The 25,182-nt window shown below is 42.0% G+C and overlaps 1 protein-coding gene across 22 annotated transcripts in view; it reads left to right on the top strand.

The window, feature by feature from the left end:
- LOC1276287 (glutamate-gated chloride channel) overlaps nt 1–25,182 on the top strand; it is a 111,929-nt gene that overhangs the window by 71,519 nt on the left and 15,228 nt on the right. For 9 of the 22 annotated variants that reach the window (XM_061652198.1, XM_061652197.1, XM_061652195.1 and 6 more), the window contains exons 4-15: nt 5,199–6,068; nt 6,989–7,003; nt 7,411–7,499; nt 8,755–8,841; nt 9,865–9,929; nt 10,064–10,284; nt 10,360–10,442; nt 10,550–10,690; nt 12,808–12,882; nt 14,184–14,336; nt 18,582–18,796; nt 24,902–24,952. In XM_061652198.1, coding sequence (XP_061508182.1) covers nt 5,209–6,068; nt 6,989–7,003; nt 7,411–7,499; nt 8,755–8,841; nt 9,865–9,929; nt 10,064–10,284; nt 10,360–10,442; nt 10,550–10,690; nt 12,808–12,882; nt 14,184–14,336; nt 18,582–18,796; nt 24,902–24,952 — 2,055 coding nt within the window. In that variant the 5' untranslated portion in view covers nt 5,199–5,208. Of the gene's footprint in view, nt 1–5,198; nt 6,069–6,988; nt 7,004–7,410; nt 7,500–8,754; nt 8,842–9,864; nt 9,930–10,063; nt 10,285–10,359; nt 10,443–10,549; nt 10,691–12,807; nt 12,883–14,183; nt 14,337–16,080; nt 16,234–18,581; nt 18,797–24,901; nt 24,953–25,182 lie in introns of all 22 variants that reach the window. The other 13 variants (XM_061652204.1, XM_061652212.1, XM_061652213.1 and 10 more) reach the window with 9 other exon arrangements.

Raw genomic sequence — 25,182 nt, forward strand, 5'->3', positions numbered from 1 at the left:
AACTGCTTTAAGCGTATTTCTAGTAGTCAAAATAGTAGTCGGAGTTACTTTGAATCCAGTCGCGGAATGATGAGATGCGAGCATAACCAGTAGGATAATTATACTCGCAATAATAAATTCGAGACGCCAGTCCAACCATAATCACACCATTTCCATCTTCAATCGTCAATGGAGATCCAAGTCCAGCTCCGCAAAACGCGCCTCCTATGTAACGATCCGTACATATATGCACATCCGTGGCGTTGAAGTTAGGTTGTTCTTCGGTACACTGTGCATTGGACATCACCCGATTGCGCAAATATCTATACGAACCGATGGTAGTACCCTCCATATTTACATAAGAGCGCGAATCAGACAGTCTTGGTAACCGAATTGGCTGCACATATTTGTTTAGGGTGACCGGGTAATCCAAACGAGTTAATGCAATATTTTCTGTCGGATGAAGACGGATTGCACTCGCCGAGAAGTTGATGCGCTGCTCCCAAGGATAGTTTCTGTAGGCCAATGCTGCAGTGCCGTAACGTATAATTTGTGAATCACTGACTTTTAAGCAACCGTTAGCTACTGCCAGAATGTAATTTGGAGTTATCAGTCCTCCTGAACACACGATTGGAGAGAAATTTACTATTGAAACTTCTAAATATGCATAGTACGGAAACTGTCCCGAAAACGGTAGGTATCCATCGGTAGCAAGTCTGTTTCCGACCGGTGCTCTGGGATTGGCAGAACTATCCTCTACGACATCACTAGCAATAACTCTTCCAATAAAGGCCGCAACAACCACACTGCACAGGACTACTGCCGCGGAAATTTTCATTATGAAGCTGTACTTCCAACACAGTGTCTTAAGCTTGACTTATGGGTGGACAATGTTATTCGCCGGTTTATATTAGAGTTGAATTACGATAAGCCATTTGCCAACTATTCATCCGGTAACCTTATCAAGATCTGACACATTACAGTGCAAAAACTGTAAACCTATAAATAACTATAGGCTTTACTATAAGCTGTAAACCTATCAACCCGCACATGCTTCCCAAATTTACGCAGTAAATAAATAAAGTTATAAATCAGATTTGTACCGGGGTATAAATGTGACTATTCAATCATTTGATAGCAAGATAGCACGAACAATGAAGCATTCCTCTTCCTATTCGATTGACGGATTTCATTATGAGATTACAAACATCCGCTGAATGCTTGCAATATTTCACTATTGATTTGAACCATTTCAAGCAATATAATGTTCCCTTAGTTGGTTGGCCATCTGAGACTGATTGGTCAGTCCTACGTGCGGGAAGTTTGAAACTATTACGCACTTATTGCCAAGTAGTGCGAGTTGACGATTGCCTCACGAAACCAGCTGTAGATCAAGTTTGATTAGTTAAACTGCTGGAACGAGTAGAATCATGTTAAAAGGTTTGATTGCAATCGATGATTAATTTGTAAAAAATAAGAAAAATGCAGTAAAACCCTACACTTCTCTCTCTCTCTCTCTCTCTCTCTCTCTCTCTCTCTCTCTTTCTCTCTCTCTCTCTTTCTCTCTCTGTATCTCACTTCAACTCTCTCACTCTATCTCTCTCTTTATCTTTCTCTCTCCTTTTCTCTCTCTTTGGGTTTGGTGTGCGGCTTTGTAAAATGTGAAGCGGATCTATTCATACCAATCCACTTATATTTATATAAAAGCCGAGAGAGCAACTTAACGAATGAACTTCGTGTTTCGTTAAATACAATCTACCTTCACGGCTTTGTATATACAATCATTATTATGATTTTATCTTGAATGATATTTGATAAAACAGCTTCATTACAGTGCCACCGTGCTGATACGCTGCTATCTAATCGACTGTTTGCTTGTCTAACGTCACTGTTAAAAACATCAATTCACTTGAAATTCAGATTACTTTCAGGTATACATTTTGGCAAAACTAATTCTATTCAATAACGGAACCGCAGTGTGGCACACAACTTTGGAAATTGACAATGTTTACAAACAGTTATTAAAATCATACAAAGGGGTTTTGTGATTTTTTTATAAATTCTTTTTTTTTATTTTTTTTATTTTGTGCCATTATATATTTTGCAAATTCTCAGCTTTACTGGTGGTAGTTCAATAATACGTATTTAAAAATAAATCCAGTTTTACCTTCCACCCTTCCTTTATTATATGAAAACACAGCATAACAAGATGTATCGATTATGAATGTTAATTAACTTTATTGCTATTGAAATTTAATAATGGAATTTACTCCCAAACATAAGACACATCTACCACCACCTTTAAAACGTCCATCGACAAACCTCTTGAAACTCTCTCCCTTACCACCATGCAGCGTCAAGTGCAATCAGTGTCAAACGTGTAAGACGAAAATTCAAACACAGACCGCAGCCGTGTCTTGCTACTGTCACCTTCAGAGCAGCCTTATACGTTTGTGCATAGTTCAGACACGTCCTGTACCACGTCAAACCACGTCAGCGCCAGGCACAATTTGCACATCTACCCTTCAAGCACCGAATTCGCAGCACTTGACGGTGACGATTTGCTGCACCCCGCGAACCGTGCATTATTCATCCATTGCAATATGGTAATGGTATAATTATAATTGAATAACATCATCACAAATTTGCCAGTTTTGTTGATCGTTGGTATTTGATAACAGTCGAAACGGTGTGCAAATTATACAGAACGCTATCACTAGGTACGTGGTGCATCGATAACTCCGTTCAGCGCAGGGGAGCGAGATAATTCATAAAATTAGAGATCGGGTTATGAATTCATTATTTTCGTAGTGCCCTCAATTGCTCCCATTTTTTAAGGCAGCTTGAGTAAATAAATCACATGCTAAGCGGTAAATACCACGGGTTTGTGTGCGGGTAGAAGGTCGTTTTCATTTCAACACCTTGCCGACAGAGAGAAAGGGCACGCCCAGGTGTGCATATTTGACTGGTTTTAAAACAAATGGCCATTCTATATTCAAACTGCAGCATAATCAACGTGTGGCTTTCGATTATGCTAAACAATATTTTGCCATGCGCTCGAAAATTGCACTTTCCAAAATAGGTTCGCCCAAAGCCCCCAATGCCCCTGCGTGTCCTGTATCGGTATCGGTCTAGGCGATAATTAATTTTACCACTAATTTCATTACGCTAACACCACTATGAATACACACACCCACACACACACACGGAGAGAGAACTGTCCTAGTCGTGTGTGGCTGCAATGTGGCCGGCACATCTTCACAGGAGCATATTACAAATTAATCGTTTGATTAATGGATCTGTATTTGCTGGCGGCGTCTGTAATTTCAGTTCCGAACCTTCGTCGCCACCAAACACACTCCCCTCCACGATGACGGTGCGAACTTTGCACAAACTGTGCGTATCGTTTAATTTTCTGAAATTTACAAACGATTCACTCGTGCCGCTCGTCCTCGTCCTCATCACACGCTCTGACATCACTGACAAATGGCTGTTTCTATCACGGGAGGACGAACGCCAGCGGCCACTCTCGATCGGCACACTATCATGCAGATCAATCTTGGGCGGGCAAGCGTCCAGCACGGGCCGGCAAAAGAATCCCAGGACCTGTGGTGCAGTCCGACAATCTTCATCATAAATCTTTGGTCCCCGAGCCCCGGCACCGGCACGACGTCTGACATCCGACACCGATTTGCCGGATCGGATCGCCTGGACGATAAAATTAATTAGATCGAAATTGTCCCATATCCCTCGCCCACGCTCGCTCTTTCTGTGTGGTTTGGTTTGGCCATGAGTAAATTGTGTGTATGTGTAAAAGACAGCTCAATTTTTGTCGGCTGGTTTTTTGCGTTACTGTGTGTCTCATTGTGTGTCTGTTTTCGATTAAACCAGTGCCAGCGTCGAATTGGTCTTCTGGTGCTTGTCAATTCACCGACTCGTTGCGGATGCTTCCGGCCGATTACCCAAGCGAGGCATCATAAGAGCCTATGATCGTCATAAAAATTGTAATTACAGTGTAATTACTGTTCTGGGCCTCCTGATATCCTCCTGGCTTCTGATGAATGTGCCGCAAGGGGCATCATCGATGAAGAAACTGATCAGATTAGAAAAGTAAAATCTGAGCGACCATCGGTACGGGCGAGGCATCAGTAATGAGAAAAGGAGGGAGAGAGCGCAGGAGTCATTGGTTGTGCTTTAAAGCAACAAATTAAAGATATTATCGCTGTAATCGCTTAACCTAGAAGCAAGTGTTGGGGTGCTCTTGAGAGTAGATGCTACTCGAGAATGTGTTTGAACCACTTTTTCCCGCTTAGCACGATAGACAAGTGCTCGGCACATGCAAAGACATCTTACTACACAAACAATCAACAAATAGGGAAAATTTTATTGTTTCTTCGATCAAACAGCACCAACCGGGAGCAACAACCACCCACTCTGATCGATCATGAAGCGCGCACAGCGGCGAAAGACAAACCGGTGAATCGTTCAAACGGTCGTCAGTAAATGGCTATGATGCACGGTTTTGGCTTCTAAACAACAACTTCCACTCGTTGAAATCGCAGCGTTGGCACTTTTTTCATACCAAACACTAGGGAAAGTGTTTGAAGGTGGTATCGATCGATCGCTACTGTTGTGGAGACGAAACACCGTTAAGAACACAGTTAAATATTTCATTCCAATTCAGTGCTGTAGTACCAAGCATCGTTGAAAAAGTATGGAAGATTTACTTTTTCCATTTCTTCTTAATGTTTCATCTCGTTTTTCCCCCCTTTGCGAAAAGATTATCGTGCTTGGGTTGTTTCCAAGGGGTATTATAATCGGTAATGAACATCATTTTAACTCATTGCTCCACTTGTACGTCTGCGCCTTATTCGCAGGGCCGTACTCACCGTAGACGAAGCGAAGGAATGGCATTACAAAATCCGACCGTAATTGTGCGAATCGTTCGCCGCTAGCGAGTGTAATCGAATCGGCATTAATTTGGAATTAATGATATCGATTCGTTTGCTTCTCGGTTGCAAATTGTTAACCCTCCCCGAAACAAGTATGCGGCGCCCTGTAGGAACAGACTTAGGTGGAGTTTTGCGGGTATTTTTTGATGATTTGTGTGTGAATATTTAATGTTTTTGAGACCTTCACTGAGCTTTTCTTTTTGTTTTCTTTTTCTCTCTTTTTCATGCCCCGTTCGTCGTCAACGGCCATAACACGTACTGCTGCAGATGTCATAATATGGGTTACTCGTGCGAAAGTGCGCATCTACAGTATCGACCAGTACGATCGGACCGCAACCAGCGAAGTTGGTCAACCGAGCCACTGCAGCTGCTGGACAGCCATCAACCGCAGGCCACAACCGCAACCGACCGCAGCTGTACCAGCGACAGCACCACCACTACCATCACGAACCACTCACCAGCACCAAATCAACCGCCCTGGGCGACAACAACGGACAGTAGCTCCACCAGCCCGACCCGGTGGAACCTGCGCACGGAACCAACGCCGGAAGGGACCGTGGCGGCCCCGGTTACGAAACGGCGTACCTCCCCCACCGAGCCCATCGCCGTCACCAGCTCCCGGTGGCATTCGTCCTTCAACCTGCTGCGTGTGCCAACGGCCGTGTTCGACGGTTACTCGACGATCGTGCTCGAAAAGCTGTCCCGCTTCATCAGCCGCCATGTAGTCGCTCCCCAACATGCCACCCCGCCATCCGTTCCTGCCATCCCGACGACGAGGGCGATGACGAAGACGACGTCCAGAAGTGCTGCGAGTCCAATGGCGCACACCGTCACACCGTCCAGCAGGCCCGCGCACGGCAGCAGCACTAGCAGCAGCACCATTCGGCGGCACGATGACGAACCCTGCCGTAGCGATGGGCAGCCAGTCCCGCTCGGGCATCGTGCACACCGTCAACCAACGCAATTCCACGCGCCGAGCGTGCAGCGGGACGTAGCGGCGTCGCCTACGACCAGCAGGCCCGCCAGTAGCCACCATCTTGTAAGACATTCACTTTGTTTATACGCAGCCTCTAGTGTACTACTAGCGTTATGTTATCTAACGATACCAACAGTTGCCTCAGACACAGCGCACCCCATGTAAGTACTGTTCGGCGCTGGCCAGGACCCTCTTTGCTTAGCTGCAACAGCTGTCCGCATCTTGATGCTCATCTGTTCATCCCGTTCATCTATCGTTCCCGTTTTCTATGCTCATACGTCCTTTAACTTAAGTCTATGTCGTTGGTTTACAGGGGGTTTCTTTATCAAAGACAAATGCGCTGCATATCCTTAAAATCTTAAGGCCCTTATCTTATCCTTAAAATGAAAGTTTAATTAATTAATTAATAATTAATCTTAAAGTTCAATATATTGGAAGTTTAATTAGGATAAGATGCAATCCTCTCTGTATATTAAACAATGCTTTAGGCAACCACTTCACACACTTATCCAAAAAATCAAGTTCATATGAATCATAGAATCTTTATTTTGTGGTGCCGTGACCAGGATAATCTCTTCAAAATAATGTTTTTCTCGAATGAATGAACCTTAAAAAGGTTATAACCCGGTAAAGCAACCCCCTGTAAATATTATTTAAAAAAAAATATATTGTTTTTATTCGTGCCTCGTGTTGTTTAATCATCATTAATACCGCGTCTTGATTTGGATATAACCTGTAAAGCTATATGTACTATCTCTATGCCAGCTTTCATTGCCAACAAAAATTGATGCTCATTTACTAAAGCTCCACGAACTATACACTTTGAGAGTCCAAAGTAGTTGCCAAATTTCTTTAAAAAAAACATCATTTTCGCGCTCTCCCATGCAGCTCCGCTATATTCCAAAAAACGATACTTCTAGAGTACGCTAGGCTCGCCAGTTTGCAAACGCGCAAGAAATATAACATATAACATTACTGTAGGCAATACTGTTAAACAATGCTCAACCATCGTTTTCTAACGCATCACATTCTATTTCTCCCCCCACCCGGTCAACTCCCCCATTGTGACTTAACCTAGCAGAAGAGGAAGAGTTCGGTAAATACCATACAGTCTAGACTAACCATCCACATGCAAACAGGCCCGTTCCTTGTTTTTCTCTAACATTACAGCCCAAAACCATTATGCAATGATTCCATTACGCAACGATTTGTCTACCCTAGTACACACCATAACTGTTAAAGGTTGTCACACTTTTACGTACACAAGGACAATTACTTAAATGTCCCACAACAGAGCAAGCAGTCTACCGTGACCGCGAACGAATGAAAGTTGGTTCTCCTGTGACCATCATGTGTGCTCTTTTCTCTATCATTTCTGATCGTTTTTTCGTTTTGCATGTGTTTTCTGTGAACTGTTAGATAAATTTATAGGATACATAGAAACGCACGAAACGTGGCAAAGCGGCAGACAAACTAATGCAACCATTTTTCTCTTCGCCCCAGATTCGCGGAAGGAAAGTCGGATAAGGAAATTTTAGATCATCTGTTAAAAAACTCCCGTTACGATAAGCGTTTGCTACCACCAGTGGACGGTAAGTGGAAGGTTTTGAGCTGTTCATTTATTTTTCCTTTCATTTTACTATTCAACCGATGGCGAACTTTTATCTCATGCCATGTGTATTTTAATAGGCAGTAGTTACTTTTGACCTATCCATTTTTGTTGTTTATTTGATCAAGAAATGTTTTTGAATAGTTTTATTTGATTTGAGCAGTAGTTTTCTGAAACAATCATCCCGAACTAATTTTAATGACATGTCTTTTGTTTTAGTTTTGTTTTAGACATTTTAGATTGTCCAGTATCTCTCCGCCATTTGTTCACGTCTCTTTAAATGTCATCATTCTTATCAGAAACGTTATTCTTACTCAATGTATTCTATGTTTCGTAATCAATGATTTTGCTTTATTATTAAACAGTGGGTTTCTGTTGTATCATTCCATCATAACATTAGCAAATGTTTAGTCTTTTTTCATTTTTATCAATAACATTACTTCTGTTTACCATTAGCACTGGCATGACTTTCAGCAGAAGGAAAAAATAGTGATTAGTGTAGAAACATCAGTCACTATTTTTCCACTGAAATCTTCGCTTTCGTAAGCTTGTTATCTTCCGTTTTCTTCACGCCGGCTTACCTGAAACTCATGTTCCGTTTGCACACTCCACTGCAATGTCATAATGCATCGTTTCTCCTCCTAATGCAATGTTTCCCCTCTAAAGCGCTTCTCTTCATTAAACTCCTAGTAGTTTTGCAGCAAAACAATTTTTTCCAACCACTGTTCAGCCGTTACGCCACATCTACAATCTCACACCGAGGACGGTGACTATGTTCAAAGCTTTTCCGGAAAAAAAACTGGAATCGAACGATCGAACACACACTATCGGAAGCACCGAATAATCGTCTTCCAACTAATTATGTCTTCCAATCTCACACTTTCTCCCTCTTTCTTCCTCTGTCTGTCTACACGTATACGCGAAGCAATACTTAAAGCTGTCAAGAGTACAAAACAGACTACAATAAACGAAATATGTGAAACAATCCTTTGAAAGATCTTTCACAAAAAAACAACCACATAGACTCACTTACAACACGCACACATGTCCACCGTGTCCTGGTGGAAAGGGAACAAACAGTCGACAGAAGATCAACTCTCCCACCCCTCAACCCCTCCACACTTATCTTAAATTCACTCTCAGGCCACTACAGTCCCCCCAACAACCTCCCCCGAACATTCCAAGGCTAGTGTCGTGTTGTTTTTGCTTCTTCTTCTTATCTCTCTTCCTCTTTGCAGATGCGGATTTTTGCTGTGGCATGCACACGCCGGAAATGGCTAAACACATACCGGATATGCGTGTTCCAGGACGACCCCAGAATCGTGGTCCGTTTGCTTTCCCTTGTGCCCTTAATTTTGTCTGCTACCAGTTTTACGTCCGCTACTACCTACCTCTCTTGCTCTCTTTGTTCCATTATATTGCCTTCCGTCACCCGTTTCGGTTTTTTCCAGTTTCTATGTGTGTGTGTGTGTGTTTTATTTTAGTGTTTTTTTTTCTTCCTGATGCGCATCCCCTTATGGTTTGATTTCAGTTTAACCTTTGGTTTGGTTTTTATTTGTTTCTATCTCATCGTTTGGCGCGTATGTATGATAGCGTTTCCTTATTGCCGGTGTAACTAGGTGTACCGAGAAGCTCCCCTTCCCTACTGAATGTGCTTCATTGGTGTATCAGTGTGGTGTATTGCTGTGTTGCTATATATTTTTCTTTGTTTTCTATTTTTCCTATTTGCTTTCTCTTTAGTTCTCCTATTCACGCATGAAACATAAGCTTCATCACATAGAACATTATTTAATGCATTAAATGGCACTCGTTGCAAAATTTGTATTTCAGCACATTGCGACTATTTAATTGTTCTAACTGAGTTTTTCTTAGTTTTTTTACGGATTAAATTGGTATTTGAGAGCCAAAACTACAACCATTTTACGATTTTTTTACATTTTATTCTCAATTTTTTACTCAAACTATTAAACATTGTTTCCATACTTGATGCACATTTTTTTCTGAACGAGTTTTGTTGCACAATTGTTTTTTTTTTTCTTTTCTTTAGATACACTTTTACGTTCAACATGTCAAGTGTCTAATTTATATTAAGTATTTTCTTGTGACGATCGTTTGATTTTAATTTCGTGCATTGTTTTGTACTTTATGCCGCAACATAGCAGTAGAACCTGTGCAATGTTCATGCTGATTGCACGCGGACGAGGCAGCAGTGAACTTGTTTGATTTGTTTTTGAAGTCCCGAAAACATGACCGATTCGTTGACCGCGTCATGTCATAGTCACACGAAAACACCGTTGTCCTACACACCAAATGCATTGTACGTCCCCTTATGCTTCGTCTCGTTGCAGGTACATTGACTGTGAACGTTAGCGTTTTACTATTAAGCTTAGCGTCCCCCGACGAATCTAGTTTGGTAGGTGTGATACTTGGGCGTGAATTGTTCATTGTTGCATCAAGCACAAATTCCTGCTCATCGTGTCTGTTTTCCATCCTTGTTCTATTTTTTTTTCTCTCTCTCTCCATCGTCCCTCTCCAATCACCGCACAGAAATACGAGGTCGAGTTTCTGCTGCAGCAGCAGTGGTTCGATCCGCGGCTCCGGTACGCCAACCAGTCCCAGTACGAGTATCTCAACGCGATACACCACCACGAAGACATTTGGTTACCGGATACGTACTTCATCATGCACGGCGACTTTAAGGATCCGATCATACCGATGCACTTCGCGCTGCGGATATACCGCAACGGGACGATTAATTATTTAATGAGGTACGGGCGTGCTCCGTTCGTGGCGGTTGCCAACAGAAAACGGGATTTAATGGAATTTACCAATTCAATTTGCAGGCGGCATCTGATACTGTCATGCCAGGGCCGGTTGAACATATTTCCCTTCGACGATCCGCTGTGTTCGTTTGCTTTAGAAAGCAGTAAGTAGAGACCGATCTTGCCGATGCTTTATTTATTTAACGTCTTTCAGTAGTAGTCTACAACCTCTCTTCTGCTTTATTCTATCGCCTTTTCTCGCTTTCCACAGTATCGTACGAACAATCGGCAATAACGTACGTCTGGAAGAACGACGAGGACACTCTCCGCAAGAGCCCTTCGCTCACGACCCTAAATGCGTACTTGATACAGAACCAAACCATTGCCTGCCCCATCAAAGCCAGCTGGAGAGGTAAGTGAATGGACTTGCTTTGCGCCGCGGGCCGTAGGCCGCTCGGTACCGCGCCGCAAAGAACTGGAACTCTATTCTGCTCTGCAGTGTGGGGCAGAGAAATGGGAAGGGAGATGGAAAAAAACCAACCATAACAATGCTGGACATTTAGCTCCAGTGTTTTACGACCGGTTTTTTGTTAAGTCTTATTTTGTGATCATTATTTCGTTCGTTCTTCCTCTCCGCCGGTTCCGTTTCTTTTCTTTGGAGCTGTAAAGCGTTTGCTGATAATGATTGTGGTTTTGAAATGGAACTTTATTGCATATTGTTTTGTTTTATAAGAAACATTGTCCTATTAAGCACTTGCAATATTTTCGTTTTGCATTTTCTTAATTTACCTATCCGGGGTTTAATAGTGTGTTGTATCGAATTATGTAATTTATAATAATTACAACATTGTGTAAAAACGCAAAACTATTTCGTTCTGTTAGCATAAGACAATTTAAAAAAAATCTGTGACATTATTATCCTATATCCTTCATTCCTGTTGAAAATTGCACAGTTTTTTTTTCAATTGATTCAATTATGAGTTCATATTATTCCTACATTTTGTATTGTAACATTTCTTCTCCCAAGTTCCAACTTCCCATTCATTTCAATTGCCTTAAATTTGTGTGGTAATAACTCGTTTCGTTCGACTTGCTTTTCCGGTTATGAGTTGGCATGTACCATCCTACTGCGGCCACCTGCGGGTGGCCCAGCCGCTGGAAGGAGCTTACGCGTAAGCATCCTTCAGATGTCTTAAGATCGCCCGTGCCCACGCTTGCATTAGCAACTCGTTGACCTTAGGACAACACGCCTGCGCCCATTAGTGCGCCCATTAGAGTAATCGGGTGAAAATTGCAAATTATTGCAGCCCCGTTCGTCGCGTGACGGACGCGTGCCATTTCTATTCCAGTCACAATTAAAACAGTGTGCAACTCCCACGGTCCCCGCAAGAGCGATGTAAATCAAATGTCCCATTTGGCCTCTTGCTACTCCCAATCGTCTACGCTCACCAAGCTCCCGACGGCTATACAAGAGCGCTCGATGAAACCAGCCACGCATTGGTAAAGCGAAGAAAAGCAGCGCATTCATTTATCTGTGTTTTTTGTGTCTTATGGGCTTCGTTATTTTCTTTGGCCCTCTCTTGTTGGCCAGTAAGACAGAGACTCACGACGACATTATCATAGTTATATATATTTTTTTGCTTTCTCTCGTTTACCCGCTTTCGAGCGATTAAATTATCCACCCCACTGTACGGGCAGTCCTCTTCATTAATTAATGAATGTGATTAAGCAGAGTTGTTCCTGTGCTATGTAAGTGACAAACGCAAGGTCAACAGGAAATTGAAACATTGCGTGGGCAGACTTTATGCACCGGAAGGCATCTAGGGAATTGCAATTTGCTTGCATTAATTATGAAGAAAAAGCTTGGACCATTGGACATACACATTTTTGTTTGGTTCAGAGTTGGTAGTGTCACTGAAAAATCATGATTACTGAATAGGTTGGCTAATTTTGTGTTTGCCAAGTTTCGTTTGCAACATGTTATACCTGTTACATTGAAATAGTTTTTTACGTAAAGGGATATGATTGGATTTTTTAGTTTGCTAAAATAAAGTTGGTATTTATTAGTTTGGGACATTCTTAGTTGGAATTGTTTCGTCCTATCAGTTTAACTTTTTTTTACAATCTGCACTTTAACCTTTTTTGCACACATTTTTTTTTTACTTACTTCTGCTTCTGCTCACGAAGTACGGTGGTACATTCAACATAAAACATTACGTTAAGAATTAAATTTAAAAGTATATAACGTTTTTCTTACTCTGTTCATTGGTTTAATTGTTTAAGAAAATTTCATAATTCAGTCCTTTTTCCTCTCCTCAAAAACACGACCGAAGATAAAATGCGTTACGCATGCTGAAAACACAAAAAACAGCAAATAAACTCTTGCTACCCGTCCCCAAAACCTTCACCACCACAGTCCCGATGCATTTCCCGATGCCTCCTCCTCTCAGTATATGAACAACGTAATCAAATTATCAAGCAAACAACCCACAATGACATAATGCACGTGCAAAACATTTTCTTCATCAGCCGAAGGACAAACGTTGTCGGTAGAAGACGAAGAGTTTCTTTGTAATTTATGTCAGAGACGATTTGAGGAGCAAGGTACATACAAGCATTCAAAACTATTTCTTTTCCTTCCACCCTTCCCTGTTTGTTTGCCGAAACCCCTTCCCCTCGCTCCCCAGAACCAGAAAGCAAACTACACTCCTGCCGTTTATGTTTTTGGCGTCTCTTCGCTTCGCTAGCCGTAGCATTTTGGTTTCGAGTGTTTACACCGTCTCTTTTAGGCTTTTTTTTTGGTTTAGTGGGTTTGTGTTGAACTATCGTTTTTGTTCTTTACTCTATCTATCTCTATCGAGCTTCGTTTTAATCACTCTCGTTTGGAAACTAGCCTGGATTTGGAATCGTTGCACCTATTGCACTTGGTTTTTTTAAGTAATCTTGTAGCACGTTTCGGATCGACTATGGATGGTTAGCTTCAACGATCATGAATTTCAAACAAGTTTTTCAAAAATGGTATCCCTAACTTGCTTCGTTGCGTAGGTATAGATTTTAATTATCTCTTTTGTCACATCTTCGGCATTTAAAGATAAAAACCAGCTCACAGAAGTTGTTAATGTCGCTAATTAGTGTGGCATTCTAAATTCGAAATGATTTTGAAAACAGTTTTTAGAATATATTCAATACTATTAATCAAATGGCACGTGTAAGCTCCTTCCATCATATTCTCGGTCAGTCAATTTTCTGTCAGTCGTCAATGGATGTAAAAAAAATAGAAGCATGAAATTTAATGCCTTTTATGTTATATTTGTATTCCTTTCTTACTAGTATGCACCTGTACACAACAATTTAATCCGATAATATAGTTTAAGCTTGCTGTTTTCTTTTCAGTTTAAGTAGTGGTTGTTAAGTAAAACATGTTATAATTTGTGATTTTCACAGTTCCAAAGTAATTTGTCTTTTGTTACACATTTTGTTCATTTACTTGGATGCGTGTTACTGTTCGTTACAAAAAGCGTTTTCCCTCTGTTATAGACAGCTTCATCTTCTATGTCCCGATTGTATTACCGATTCCCAATGGCTCACTTTACATTCCGCTCTGTTATGTGCTGTTAGTTGTACTTTCCTCTCTCTCTCTCTAGTACTCAATCCCGGTAGTGCGAAATCAAAGCGAAAATAACGTTTTCAAAACAATTGCGTATTGCTATAAAAAAATGTTTCATCAATGTTAACCTTACAATACAGCCGTAGTGAACCGCAAAAAGCCAAACTCGTTGACCGTATGAAACCTTCTCTCTGTTTCTTTTTCTCTCTCTCTCTTTTTCCCTGTTCCCTTTTACCCAATACCTCCAATGCCTATCTATGGCCGTATGTTTGTGTATAATTTGTGTGAGTGTGCGTAGGAAATTACAGTTGTCTGAAGGTGGATTTAATATTTACGAGAGATCGAGCGTTCTATTTCACGACCGTCTTTATACCGGGCATCATACTGGTGACGTCATCGTTCATCACGTTCTGGCTGGAATGGAACGCCGTCCCGGCACGCTCGATGATAGGTAAATGATCAAGCGACAGAGAAGCAACAAAACAAAAACATTTACGCACACAAACATACACATACAGATGTGAATCATGCTCTCGTACCGGTGGCAGCGCCACAAACGGTGCCAGCCGGTCGGTCTGGCCTGCTGCCCACCGAAGCCCACCGAGACGCACATGAACACACCGACCGGACGCACAATTCCATCCCGAACTGAACGGATCGATAGGCCTGACAAATACACTAAACTAGTTTGCTAACAAGCAAACAATCCCTCCCGGACGAGCAACCCCCTCACTGCTTCAAGCCCTGGAACAGTGGCCCTGTTGGTGGCTGGTAGCGAGCGCAACACACACGCTCAACTACTCCACTCATCGATAGCGAACAAGTGCAAACAGTTGAGAATGCCAGCCCTTTTTATCGACACATTCATCTCAATCATTGACGTTTGCGAGGCTGTGTGCGCGAGCGGCAAACACGCTTGTAACTACTTGCATTCATCAAACTGCATGAATCGATTTCGAATTTCAGTGTTTCCGTTACCTGCTAATGTAACCATCAATCATGCAATGTTTCCTATTTTTAATTGCGCTACCGGGAAACTGTTTGCCATGAAATGAGGCGCTCTTTTTACGATATTTTCTTAAATGATCATTCCTGTTACATTTCCACACTCAACAATTCACACACATTTCTCTACATACCCACACGATAAGCTCAATACAAAGTACTGCATGATTATTCGCCATATTTTACCAAACCAAATACCTGGCGTCTCCATTCGGCCACTCTATGTCGCACAGATATTCCTTTTTCGTTATCCTCCCTGCGTTCTTGTCGCCGTGTTTAGATTAAAAACACACACACAATGATCAACATAAACCACTCAGCCAATTAATGCATTAAACGGTCTGCTCAGTGACGCCTTTCAGATTACGGTAAGAGTGTTCCTCCTAGCTAGATGTACAAATGCCTTCGGTTGTTGTGTTTGTTACCTTTACTCCCGCCCCCCGAATGCTTGCCTTTTGGTCGATAATTCCGCCCCGGGTCGGTAAGGATTCTAAATAGCAGCTCCTGCTAGTGGGTGTTGTGTACCATTATCATTGTTTTCTGGTTTGCTACAGTATCGGCACTGATTCGGATTAGTTTGTTTTAGTTTGTGACAGTTCCTTTCCAATTTCCAGCTCGAGCAACGGAAGCAAAACATTATTAAATATTAGTTTATGTTATTTTTTATCACATATTGGAGTAATGAATACAATTGGTTTAGAGGGATTTTAATAATTTCTACATGAAAATGAAAAATTAATTCTAATCAAATGCATTGCTTAATCCTTTCGTTTTCATCCCCATTTTCTTCTCTTTCTCTTTTTCTCTCTCTCTCTCTCTCTCTCTCTCTTTCTCTCTCTTCTTCTTCCATTTCTGCATTCCTTCTCATTACCCCTTGATGTTGATTTAATTGCTTAAATTGTGTTTAACCTGGGGTGTTAAACTCATTTGTTTCTTACAACAACAAAAACATAAATCGAAAAATGTCCAACCTTTTCATAAATTCAAATATTTACATTTAAATTCCCGTTTGTTTGCCCACAACTATGAACACACAAACATATTTCCTTCATTGTTCAACTCTCGGCATACGTTTCATAACCTTTTGACCCGCCCTATATCCTCGGGGCATTACACCCAACGCCACCACTTCGACGTCCGGCGAACGCTTCACGCGCTCAACAACAACAACAACAACAACAACCCACTAGGTAATTACAGTTGCCTGAAAGTAGATCTTATGTTTACGCGGGATCGAGCCTTCTATTTCACGACCGTCTTTATACCGGGCATCATACTGGTGACCTCATCGTTTATCACGTTCTGGCTCGAGTGGAATGCGGTCCCGGCACGGGTCATGATAGGTAAGCGAACAACATCCAAACCTGCCACAAACTGCCCAAACTCCCATTGTGCGTCACCTCTAGCCACTGGCACACGTGCTGCAACGCGCTCTGTCTTTCTCTATCTCTATCTCTAGCTCGTTTGCTGGGGAAGAATGGAGTTGAAATGTGTGCATCTTCAAACTATTATTGTTGTTGTTATCATGTGAACCTTTCCCTGTTTGTTTTTTTCTGTCCGTAACGCACCTTTTCCGCCTACAATATGTATTTGTGTGTTGTCCGAGTGTTTTGTTTCACTGTCGGTGTGTTGCTCTTTGTTCGCTTTCACTCATTACTCTGAAGGAACGTAGAATATCGTCGCCGTAGCGTGGCTAGTTATTTTTGAATCTACTTTTTTCGGCATTATCTTCGAAAAGCGTACTGAGCAGGTATTTTAAAGCAACTAATATTACCCAGCATATTATCTGAAGATATTGATACAACATAATAACGTAAATTTTTAGATTTATAATGAAAGATCCATAAATCAAAAATGGATTTCATACAATTAAACATCTAAATCAATAAGAGGGCTTCAAAATTTAAATCGACATTGTGCACATTTAAAACAAAATCATATAAATTCTACTCTTCGAAGATCACTAACAACTGTAGCGTAAGCTGTCTGGACCTGCCCCACCCCTACATGTACTGCACATTCCTTTAACTGTAAAGAACATCTGATGCCGCTTTAGTATTGACTCACCTCATTGAACACCAAACGTTTAGTCTCAAGCAGGTCATTTGGCTTTAATTCTGTGATTCATTCATTTAGCTGATCATACCCGAAAGCGTAAAATAGCCTTTACACCGAACGCCTCGTCCCCTGACCTATTAAACCATGCACTAACCTAACAGACAACCAGTCATTCTAGGAGTGCCGTTCGGTGACCTTCACCATCGGCTATTTCCCGCACACCGACGAGGAAAAGTCAAACATACAGTGACTACGTTGTGCCGATCAAAACCGCTGTGTGTAATGCAGAAACCGGTGGTAAGGGTGCAGCCGTATCCGGTTGTTTGGCTTTCGTTCGGGTGCTGCTGCAACGAACTGTGTCAAGGATGCTTGGGCTACTGGAACGATGTGTACCGAGCGATAGTAAAATGGCCATCATCGTTTTGTAGTAAATGTGCCGATCTGTTTGCTTTAATTGGATGTGGTTAAGTGGTAGAAACAATTTAGATCTTCCCGTTTGGATATGATACATGACCTATTAAGAATGTTTGGTCGTCAGCACTTTGCATATCTATTACGCCTTCATCAGTAGCAACGTAAATTACAATTTTAATTAAAATTTTAAATTTCAAAAACCTTCACTTAAAGTTGTGTAACGAAAGTAAATAAAAATTATACAAACAAGCATACAAATAGATTAACAAACTTATCTTAAAGCTTATACTCTACAGATTATTTACCCATTCTTCTTTAAATTTTTCTGCACATTTAGCTTATTCATTCCCCGGAATATTGCCACCGAAAAGCTTAATCACACATTAATAACAACCATACGCTATCGATGATAATATGGCAAGCGGTAGCAAAAACACGCACCTCGTGCTTAATCGACTGCATCATTTCCCGCAAACCACTCCTCACCTCACCCAAGTCACCACCACCTCCACCGTAATGCATCGAGCAATGATTCATGCCATTTCCGTGCAGTGATGCATTAATGGTTTGCGCTATAATTTGTGTTGTTTTCTCCTTCATTCTTGCCATCTCAACGTGCCATGTTTTTATCGCTGGCCTTAAACAAAATCTACAACATAAATGCATATCACCCTGCCCAAACTACTGTGTGCGTGTTTGTACGTGTAAATGTGTGTTGTGTGTTTGCTCGTATTGGAAACAATGCGACGGTACTGCAAACTCGATCGCTGCGCCAGCTTCATCCGTTATGCACACATTATTTGTACAAACAACGACGTAAACCAACACCTTCTCTCTCATACACACGTACGTACGTACATATACACGCAGTCACTACACGCACACGACATTAGGACGCCTGCAGTGAAGCGAAACGGGGTACTGTACACCCCACTGCCTTGAGACACCGAGAGACCGAGAGGGACTGGACGCGGAATTCATTAAAAATGCGACGTGCTCATTAAAAATGCATCACACGATGACCGCTTCAGGTTTTGCGCTTTTAAATGCATTCACTCATACCATATTCTTTCTCTTCCTCTCTTCTTCCCCCACGTTCTATTCCGGCCGTATGTGCGGCATGGCTATTCAACCGTGCAACAAACGACCGGGCGCCTCCACCCGCGGGCACGAACGACCGGGCGTCCCCATCGTTACTGCCCCTTGACCCCTGATGCAGGTGTAACGACCATGTTGAATTTTTTCACCACCTCAAACGGTTTCCGCAGTACACTTCCGGTCGTGTCGAACCTGACGGCGATGAACGTGTGGGACGGCGTGTGCATGTGCTTCATCTACGCCTCGCTGCTGGAGTTCGTCTGCGTCAACTATGTCGGCAGGAAGCGGCCGTTGCACAACGTTGTATATAGACCTGGAGAGAATCCAGTTACTCAGGTAATGTACCGCCGGTTGCAAACTAAACACAAAACATTTCCTCCCCACCCCCCTTGTAAATGAAACAAACTATCCCCCTCCACAATGGCCCCCCGTTAGGGCAAAAAGAAAAGGGAAGAGGTTACCATACAACAAGAAGAAGAAGATGACAAAAACTATCCTTCCTTTCACCCCCTCAAAATACCACCCGCTCTTCGGAACATTCTGCGCAAAGCGAATACTTCCCTTTGGCAAAAAAATGTAAATGTCAAAGCTAAACACACGAAACATATCTGTGTCTGTGTGACGATGCGTTTTCAGTTTCCCGATAGCGGAAACGAAACACACGTAAACAGTATCAGATTACAAAATGGAGCGCAAACGACTCGCATCCCTAGCGATTAGAAAACACTACACCCCTTTCAAGCACTGTCCTCCTCTCCGGTTGAAAATCCACCAACCACCACCTCTCTACTCCTGGTTTTTCCGCACAATCGCTCACCTGATAGCTTGCTTTACCTATCATCCGTACCCCGTACGGATGGGTCAAAAATACCAAATTCGATTCTGTCCTGTCAAAGAACACTGCATTGCACACGTTATTTTGTTTTGTTTTTTGATTTCAGTTTCTAAGCTTTTGTTTGTTTTGTTCATTTCTTATTTGACTTATTCTTTGCTTTTATCCCACTTCTTATTTTATTTTCTATATTTTCTTTTGTATTTTGTACTATATTTTGCATATTCTGACTCTTGCCTATACTTATTCTTTGTTTATTTTTTTGTTGTTGGTTGCTCTTTCTTATAAATTACCTATTTCCTATTAGTTTTCAAGTGTCTTTATTTTTCCTGTCATGTGTTTGACCTATTTATAAAATGAACCAACATCGCGCAACTATTTTCAACTGAATATATTTCTTGAATCAATTAAAACTGATAAACACTTTAATGGAATAAACCAAATTAGCGCTAGAATATGAAAAAAAAGTATTCAAACCAATGACAAAAATCTCTCGAACTGAATAATCAAAATAAAACCTACCATAAACCTTCTTATCTAAATCAATCATGAAAACTATTACTCACACATGAGCCACCGTTCACTAGCTTTACCAAATGTTATCTCACTAATGTCTCCTTTCATTACTTCAAAATCTTTTAATCCGTCTCGCTGTTTCGATTTTATCTTTCTTCCTGTACGCTTTACTCGTTGCACAACTCTTCTTCACTACCTTCTGCTAACCTCTGTTGTCTTGTTTCGTGTGCAACAGGTTGACTCGCTGCTTGCCATTTCTTTCCGTATCTTTCGCTTACGATTGTGTTTTCGTGCACCTCCGTTCTGTACTGCTTGGTAGTTCTGTATGAATGAGTTTCTTTGTGCTACGGTTTTGTTAGTTTAAGTGCATTCATACCACCATTTTATGTGTCGTGCAGTATAGCATACATGGCCAATTGCCGGTGATACGTTTTCGTGCAACTATTTCACACACTCTCCGCCATCTAGCTACCCTCTCTACTGTGCGAAAGCAACGAATGTTTGCCGTGATGTCTGTGATTCGGCGCAACAAATTCACCTTACCAATGAGAGCGAATCATTTCCAACCAATCGATCTATCAGCGAAACGCTCCATGCATATTAAATGCCCATTTCCTTTTCCGGCAGTATCGTTCGGTGTTTCACAAATCTCGCACTCACACAAACAAACACACAGCACCATATCGATCCATATGCATACACACAATTCACACAGTTCACTGAACTCTCACGCTCCCTCTTCCCCAGTGGTCGTGGGACGGGGAAGTGGTGCTGAAAAAGCGAGAAAAGCGGTAGCAATTCACCACTCCCGGGCCCGAAGCAGTTTCCTTCCGCATGATTACAAAAATGAAATCCATTTCAATAATTAATCCATCCCGTATCGACCGGCTTCGGCAGGTTGGCCGTGGTCGCAACCATATACATGAATAAACACACACACACACATTTCATTACAACGACGAGTTTGAAGCCGACCTAAATTCCCATTCGTGCAGTGACAGCTAAATTCAATTTTCGTTCAGCTTAATGCCAACTGGCTACCGTTGAATTAAAATTACACATCGACACACCCGGAGTGCTGTGTTCGTGCTTGACAAACATTAGCATTATCTAGTTCAAAGAGCAATATGGTTTTCGAAACACAAACAGATCGGGGTGGTGGAAAAAATTAAGTCAATTTATTGGGGAGATTGGGAATTAAAAAGCACTTGCTCAAAGCTTCCGGAAGGGTATTAATTAAACGTCACCTGTATGGGTATTTGCTGCAGCGCTGCCTGTTAAATATGTATCACCGGCAGACAGTCATATTGCGTACACGAACAACAATTTATGCCAATGGCTTCAAACGTTTGCTTTGTGTACAAACCACAAACATGCTTTCCCCCCCGGGAGGGTGCATTATTGTGTCGATTTGCATGAGCCCTATTTATGAATTCTTGATGCAACATGTGCTCCGCACAACATGCTAAGCTTTACTGAAAAATTCATCACTCCCAGGAAATGCATTCCACAGAAAATTACTTCATGAAGGGAGCTTTATCAACTTTACCTTAATCTGAACAGATGGCACGATACTATATCTACCACTACATCTTTCAACTCTCGTTCGATTCGCTTGTCGATCTTTCCCGCACCAAGCAAAATGCCATCGACAACCTAACGAGAAAACCCGTTCGCATGAATTTAATCTTTTACCTTTCAAACGTCATGCCGGTGCATCGTAGCGTACCTTCAGATATGTCGCACCGGCTCATGTCAGCACATATCAACTTGAGGGACAGGGCAAGGAAGAAGAAAAAAAGCCACTTCGCTCTCGTACCGCTTTCACCACGGAACGGCGATCCTTCCGGTGGTGGAATGACCTCAAGCAGAAAGGCACATCATCTTCACTCTTCCGATACGGCACTGTGTGATGTGACAGTTCGAAGCCGGGATTGCACTAAAAGTGCACCGTGGCCTGTGGTGTGGTGCATGATCCGAGCCGTTGACCACATTTCCGCAAGGTTTTTGCTCAACCACAATCGGTTTTGAGTTTAATTGGGTTGTGAAGAGAAAAATGCGGATAAAACTCGTTTATGGATCCATTTTTTTTTTGTGTGTAACTTTTAGCTTTGCAACTTTGTGACCTAAATGTCTATATTTAAATAACTTCGTCTTTCTTGCAGTGATAGGAAGAGATATTAAATTAACAAAGTCACTAATTCAATTGGGTAGAATATTGTAACAGCATATTATTAAACTATAATTTTGGAACTTATTTAAAGAACATGAAATATTCTTTACTTTACACGTTTGATTGGTCGTACATAAAATTATCGTTTTTATAATGATCAACATGAAATTGTCGTTTCTTTTCTCAAAGAACTTTACAATAAATCAAACTGTCTGAGCAGTTTTTTTAAATTATTTTTCATTTTGTTTCCCAAACACCCTTCAGAAACATTTTTATGTCACGATCGTGTGCCAAACATGCTTGGCACACCTTGCGAAGAAGAGCAAAAGCTGCATTACTATCACCTTTTACTACCAACAACTACTATCAGCCGTTTGCCCACCTAACTCCGCCACCAAACTCACGGTTGGCTGAATCGATATTTATTATGTTTTATTGATGTCAGCTGCTCACAGCCACACAGGGTGCCATAAGCCCCTTTGTTGCCCAACGGACGCGGGTCGATTTGGTCGGATTGTAGCAACAGCAGCAGCAGCAGCATCAGCCAATGCTCCGTGGCCTTTGGCACTATTAACCGTCGTTCTTTGCCCTTCCCTTTTCCACTCCCAAAAAAGCCAATAAACGACGTTTCTCGTCATCGAAGGTTCACCTTGCAAGGAAGATGAAGCGGCAGCGCAAAGACGGAACAAAATAAAACACAAACACATCGATCCACACAAAGGGTACCCGCGTTGTGCACGTTGGACCACCGAAGACATCGTGCAACAAATCTGCACCAAACCCATTGCAGCATTGTAAAGGGAGTAAAGGGCAGGGGGAGCGAGCGGTCGAATAAAGGCGGGCTGCTGAATGCTCCGAAGGGAATCGCGTGTAATGTAATGCGGCACCACCAACTTGGCACCAACTCACAATCGCAACCAGAACTTCAGCGTCATTCTTATCAATTTCCTTCGCCGGGAGCGTTGCTTTCCGTTCGCCGTTCTGACGGGACGGGGTTGGAGGGCCAGGTGTGTAATGAAGCTTTTCGAGGCGGATTTTCTTTTTTGTTCGGAATCTTTTGTTGTGGTTTGTGAGCGTCAGCGTACAAGGGCGCAAAGAATGTTACGTGAAATAGGTGGGACAAACGATCGATGGACGGTACAGAAGACTGATAGTGCCACCTGCCAAATAAACAAAAAAAACTTACTACCACCGTCGATGACAAACAAAACCAATCAAAGCGAACCCCGAACACAGGTCACACAGCCATCCTGGGGCGTTTTAATATGTTTCCACGGTTGGCAGGGCAAAGCAAGCAAACTTGACGCTACAAACAAATATGCTAGCTCCTCCCGCCCACTGCGCCGTTTTTCGGTACAATATTTGAAGCAAATCGTTAAATATATGCTAAATCGAACCAGTTGCCAGTGCTGTGTTTGTGTTTCCTTTGTAGCTGTGCTGTTGATTGTTTCTTTGTGTTGCGCCGTGTTTCGACCCGACGGGGGAAAAGCTTTTATGGGTGTGATTTTGGTCCGATTCGCCTGGAGCACTGGGGGTGCATGCATGCTGCACGATATGCGGCTTACTGCAAGGCACATACATTATGGAGTGCAGCTGGCACCGTTCGTGACGCTCGTGGATGCATTGTTTAACGGGCACTTGCGTTGGAACATGCAAATAGGAGAAAACATGAACCGTGGTTTTATTGTTGCACGATGTCGCTAATGCGCTTTGAAACCGCGATTGACTGGGGAATCGATTCTAATGCGCCAATCTTTATTGTTGCAGTAACGATACATGTTGGCGAGTGATTTTAAAAATTCGTTACTGTCAAAATAGCCTATTTATGCATTAAAAAAATACACAAACAAAAATAAAAAAAAATCAAATAATGGAACATATTTTAAGTGGAAATGAATCAAAGTGTTCTACATTGATAAAAAAGCAATTTTATTACTTGGTTTTTACTTTTTTTCATTTCTAGTATTGTGTGCTTAGCCACATATCTTCATTCCTTCATTATGTTTTAAGTTCTATCCTCAACTCAATCGTTGTTTTTTATTCTTCACTTTCAACATTTCTGCTTTTTCACGTTACCAAGCTTACTTTCAATCCGCCTTTTTAATGTTGTGCTTGTTTTCTTCAATGACTTTCTTCACTTTAGAAACGTTTCCGTTTTAGTTTACAGTTCAAGCAATTGATAAAACAAAACGCTTTTACAAACACACACGCACACATTTTCTTCCTCCTTTTCTGCTAGAAATAAGAAACTTTTGTAACCGCATTCGTTTCCTCTAGCCGTAATGCTAAGCCAAACATAGATGAATAGAAAGAAGAAGAAAACACATTCCTCAGCTTTTATATACCTTCCATCGGCTGCCAAATTGCCGCATAGTAGCGTTTGTCCGAAAAAAAAACGCGTGACAAAATACGCAACCAAAACCGCACTCGATTAGCGACACACACATACACACACAATTGACGGTTAATCGCCCGAGTGATCGAAACAAATCGCCAATCAATATGCACACACACACAAACACCAACTCCGCTTGCTTCCACTATCATTTGACCGCGTTAAACAGCCCTCCGCTCCCCCGCTCTCCCCATGTTGCAACCTGTAGCGAAACAAAGTTATCGTTCCGTTACCAAAGTTTGGTTGCTTCTCCCTACTCTTGTGCCGCTAACTGTGCGGCACTCATCCATATAACTCCCCCGTTCCCATGTCGTTTTTTCCGTTCTTATTTTCACTCTTTTCCCTGCCAACTTATTCCTTACTACCCAAAAATAGGAAAACAAAACCCATCTTCTCCTCTGCCTCCCCCCCCCCCCCCCCTATCGCCATCAAAACAACCGACTCCGTTACGGCGAACCGTGTTGTACCGTGTTGTATTGTGTATTGTTTTTAGTATCAACCAATTTGTGTAATGTCATTTTCCAGCGTCTTCCAGCTGTCCTAAGCAGGATCGGAATAATTCTCGCTAGTCCCCTGGTAAGCTATCTTATTTATTCAACCAAATCATCTACTTAACCGAAACCCTCTCCCCTCCCCCCGCCACCCTCGAAAATCGCCTCTTTCCCTTCTCCCAAAACGCCCGCCGACCCTCCACCATTGTTTATCCATCCAAAGCCAAAGCCTGACCAGAGCCCTCAGGCTCAACATTTGAATCCTTCATTCTGTTTTGTGTTTTGGTTTGAGTTTTGAGTTCTTTCCTCCCTTTT

The sequence above is a fragment of the Anopheles gambiae genome, chromosome 2 (genome assembly GCF_943734735.2).
Source record: "Anopheles gambiae chromosome 2, idAnoGambNW_F1_1, whole genome shotgun sequence".
NCBI classification, from domain to species: domain Eukaryota; kingdom Metazoa; phylum Arthropoda; class Insecta; order Diptera; family Culicidae; genus Anopheles; species Anopheles gambiae.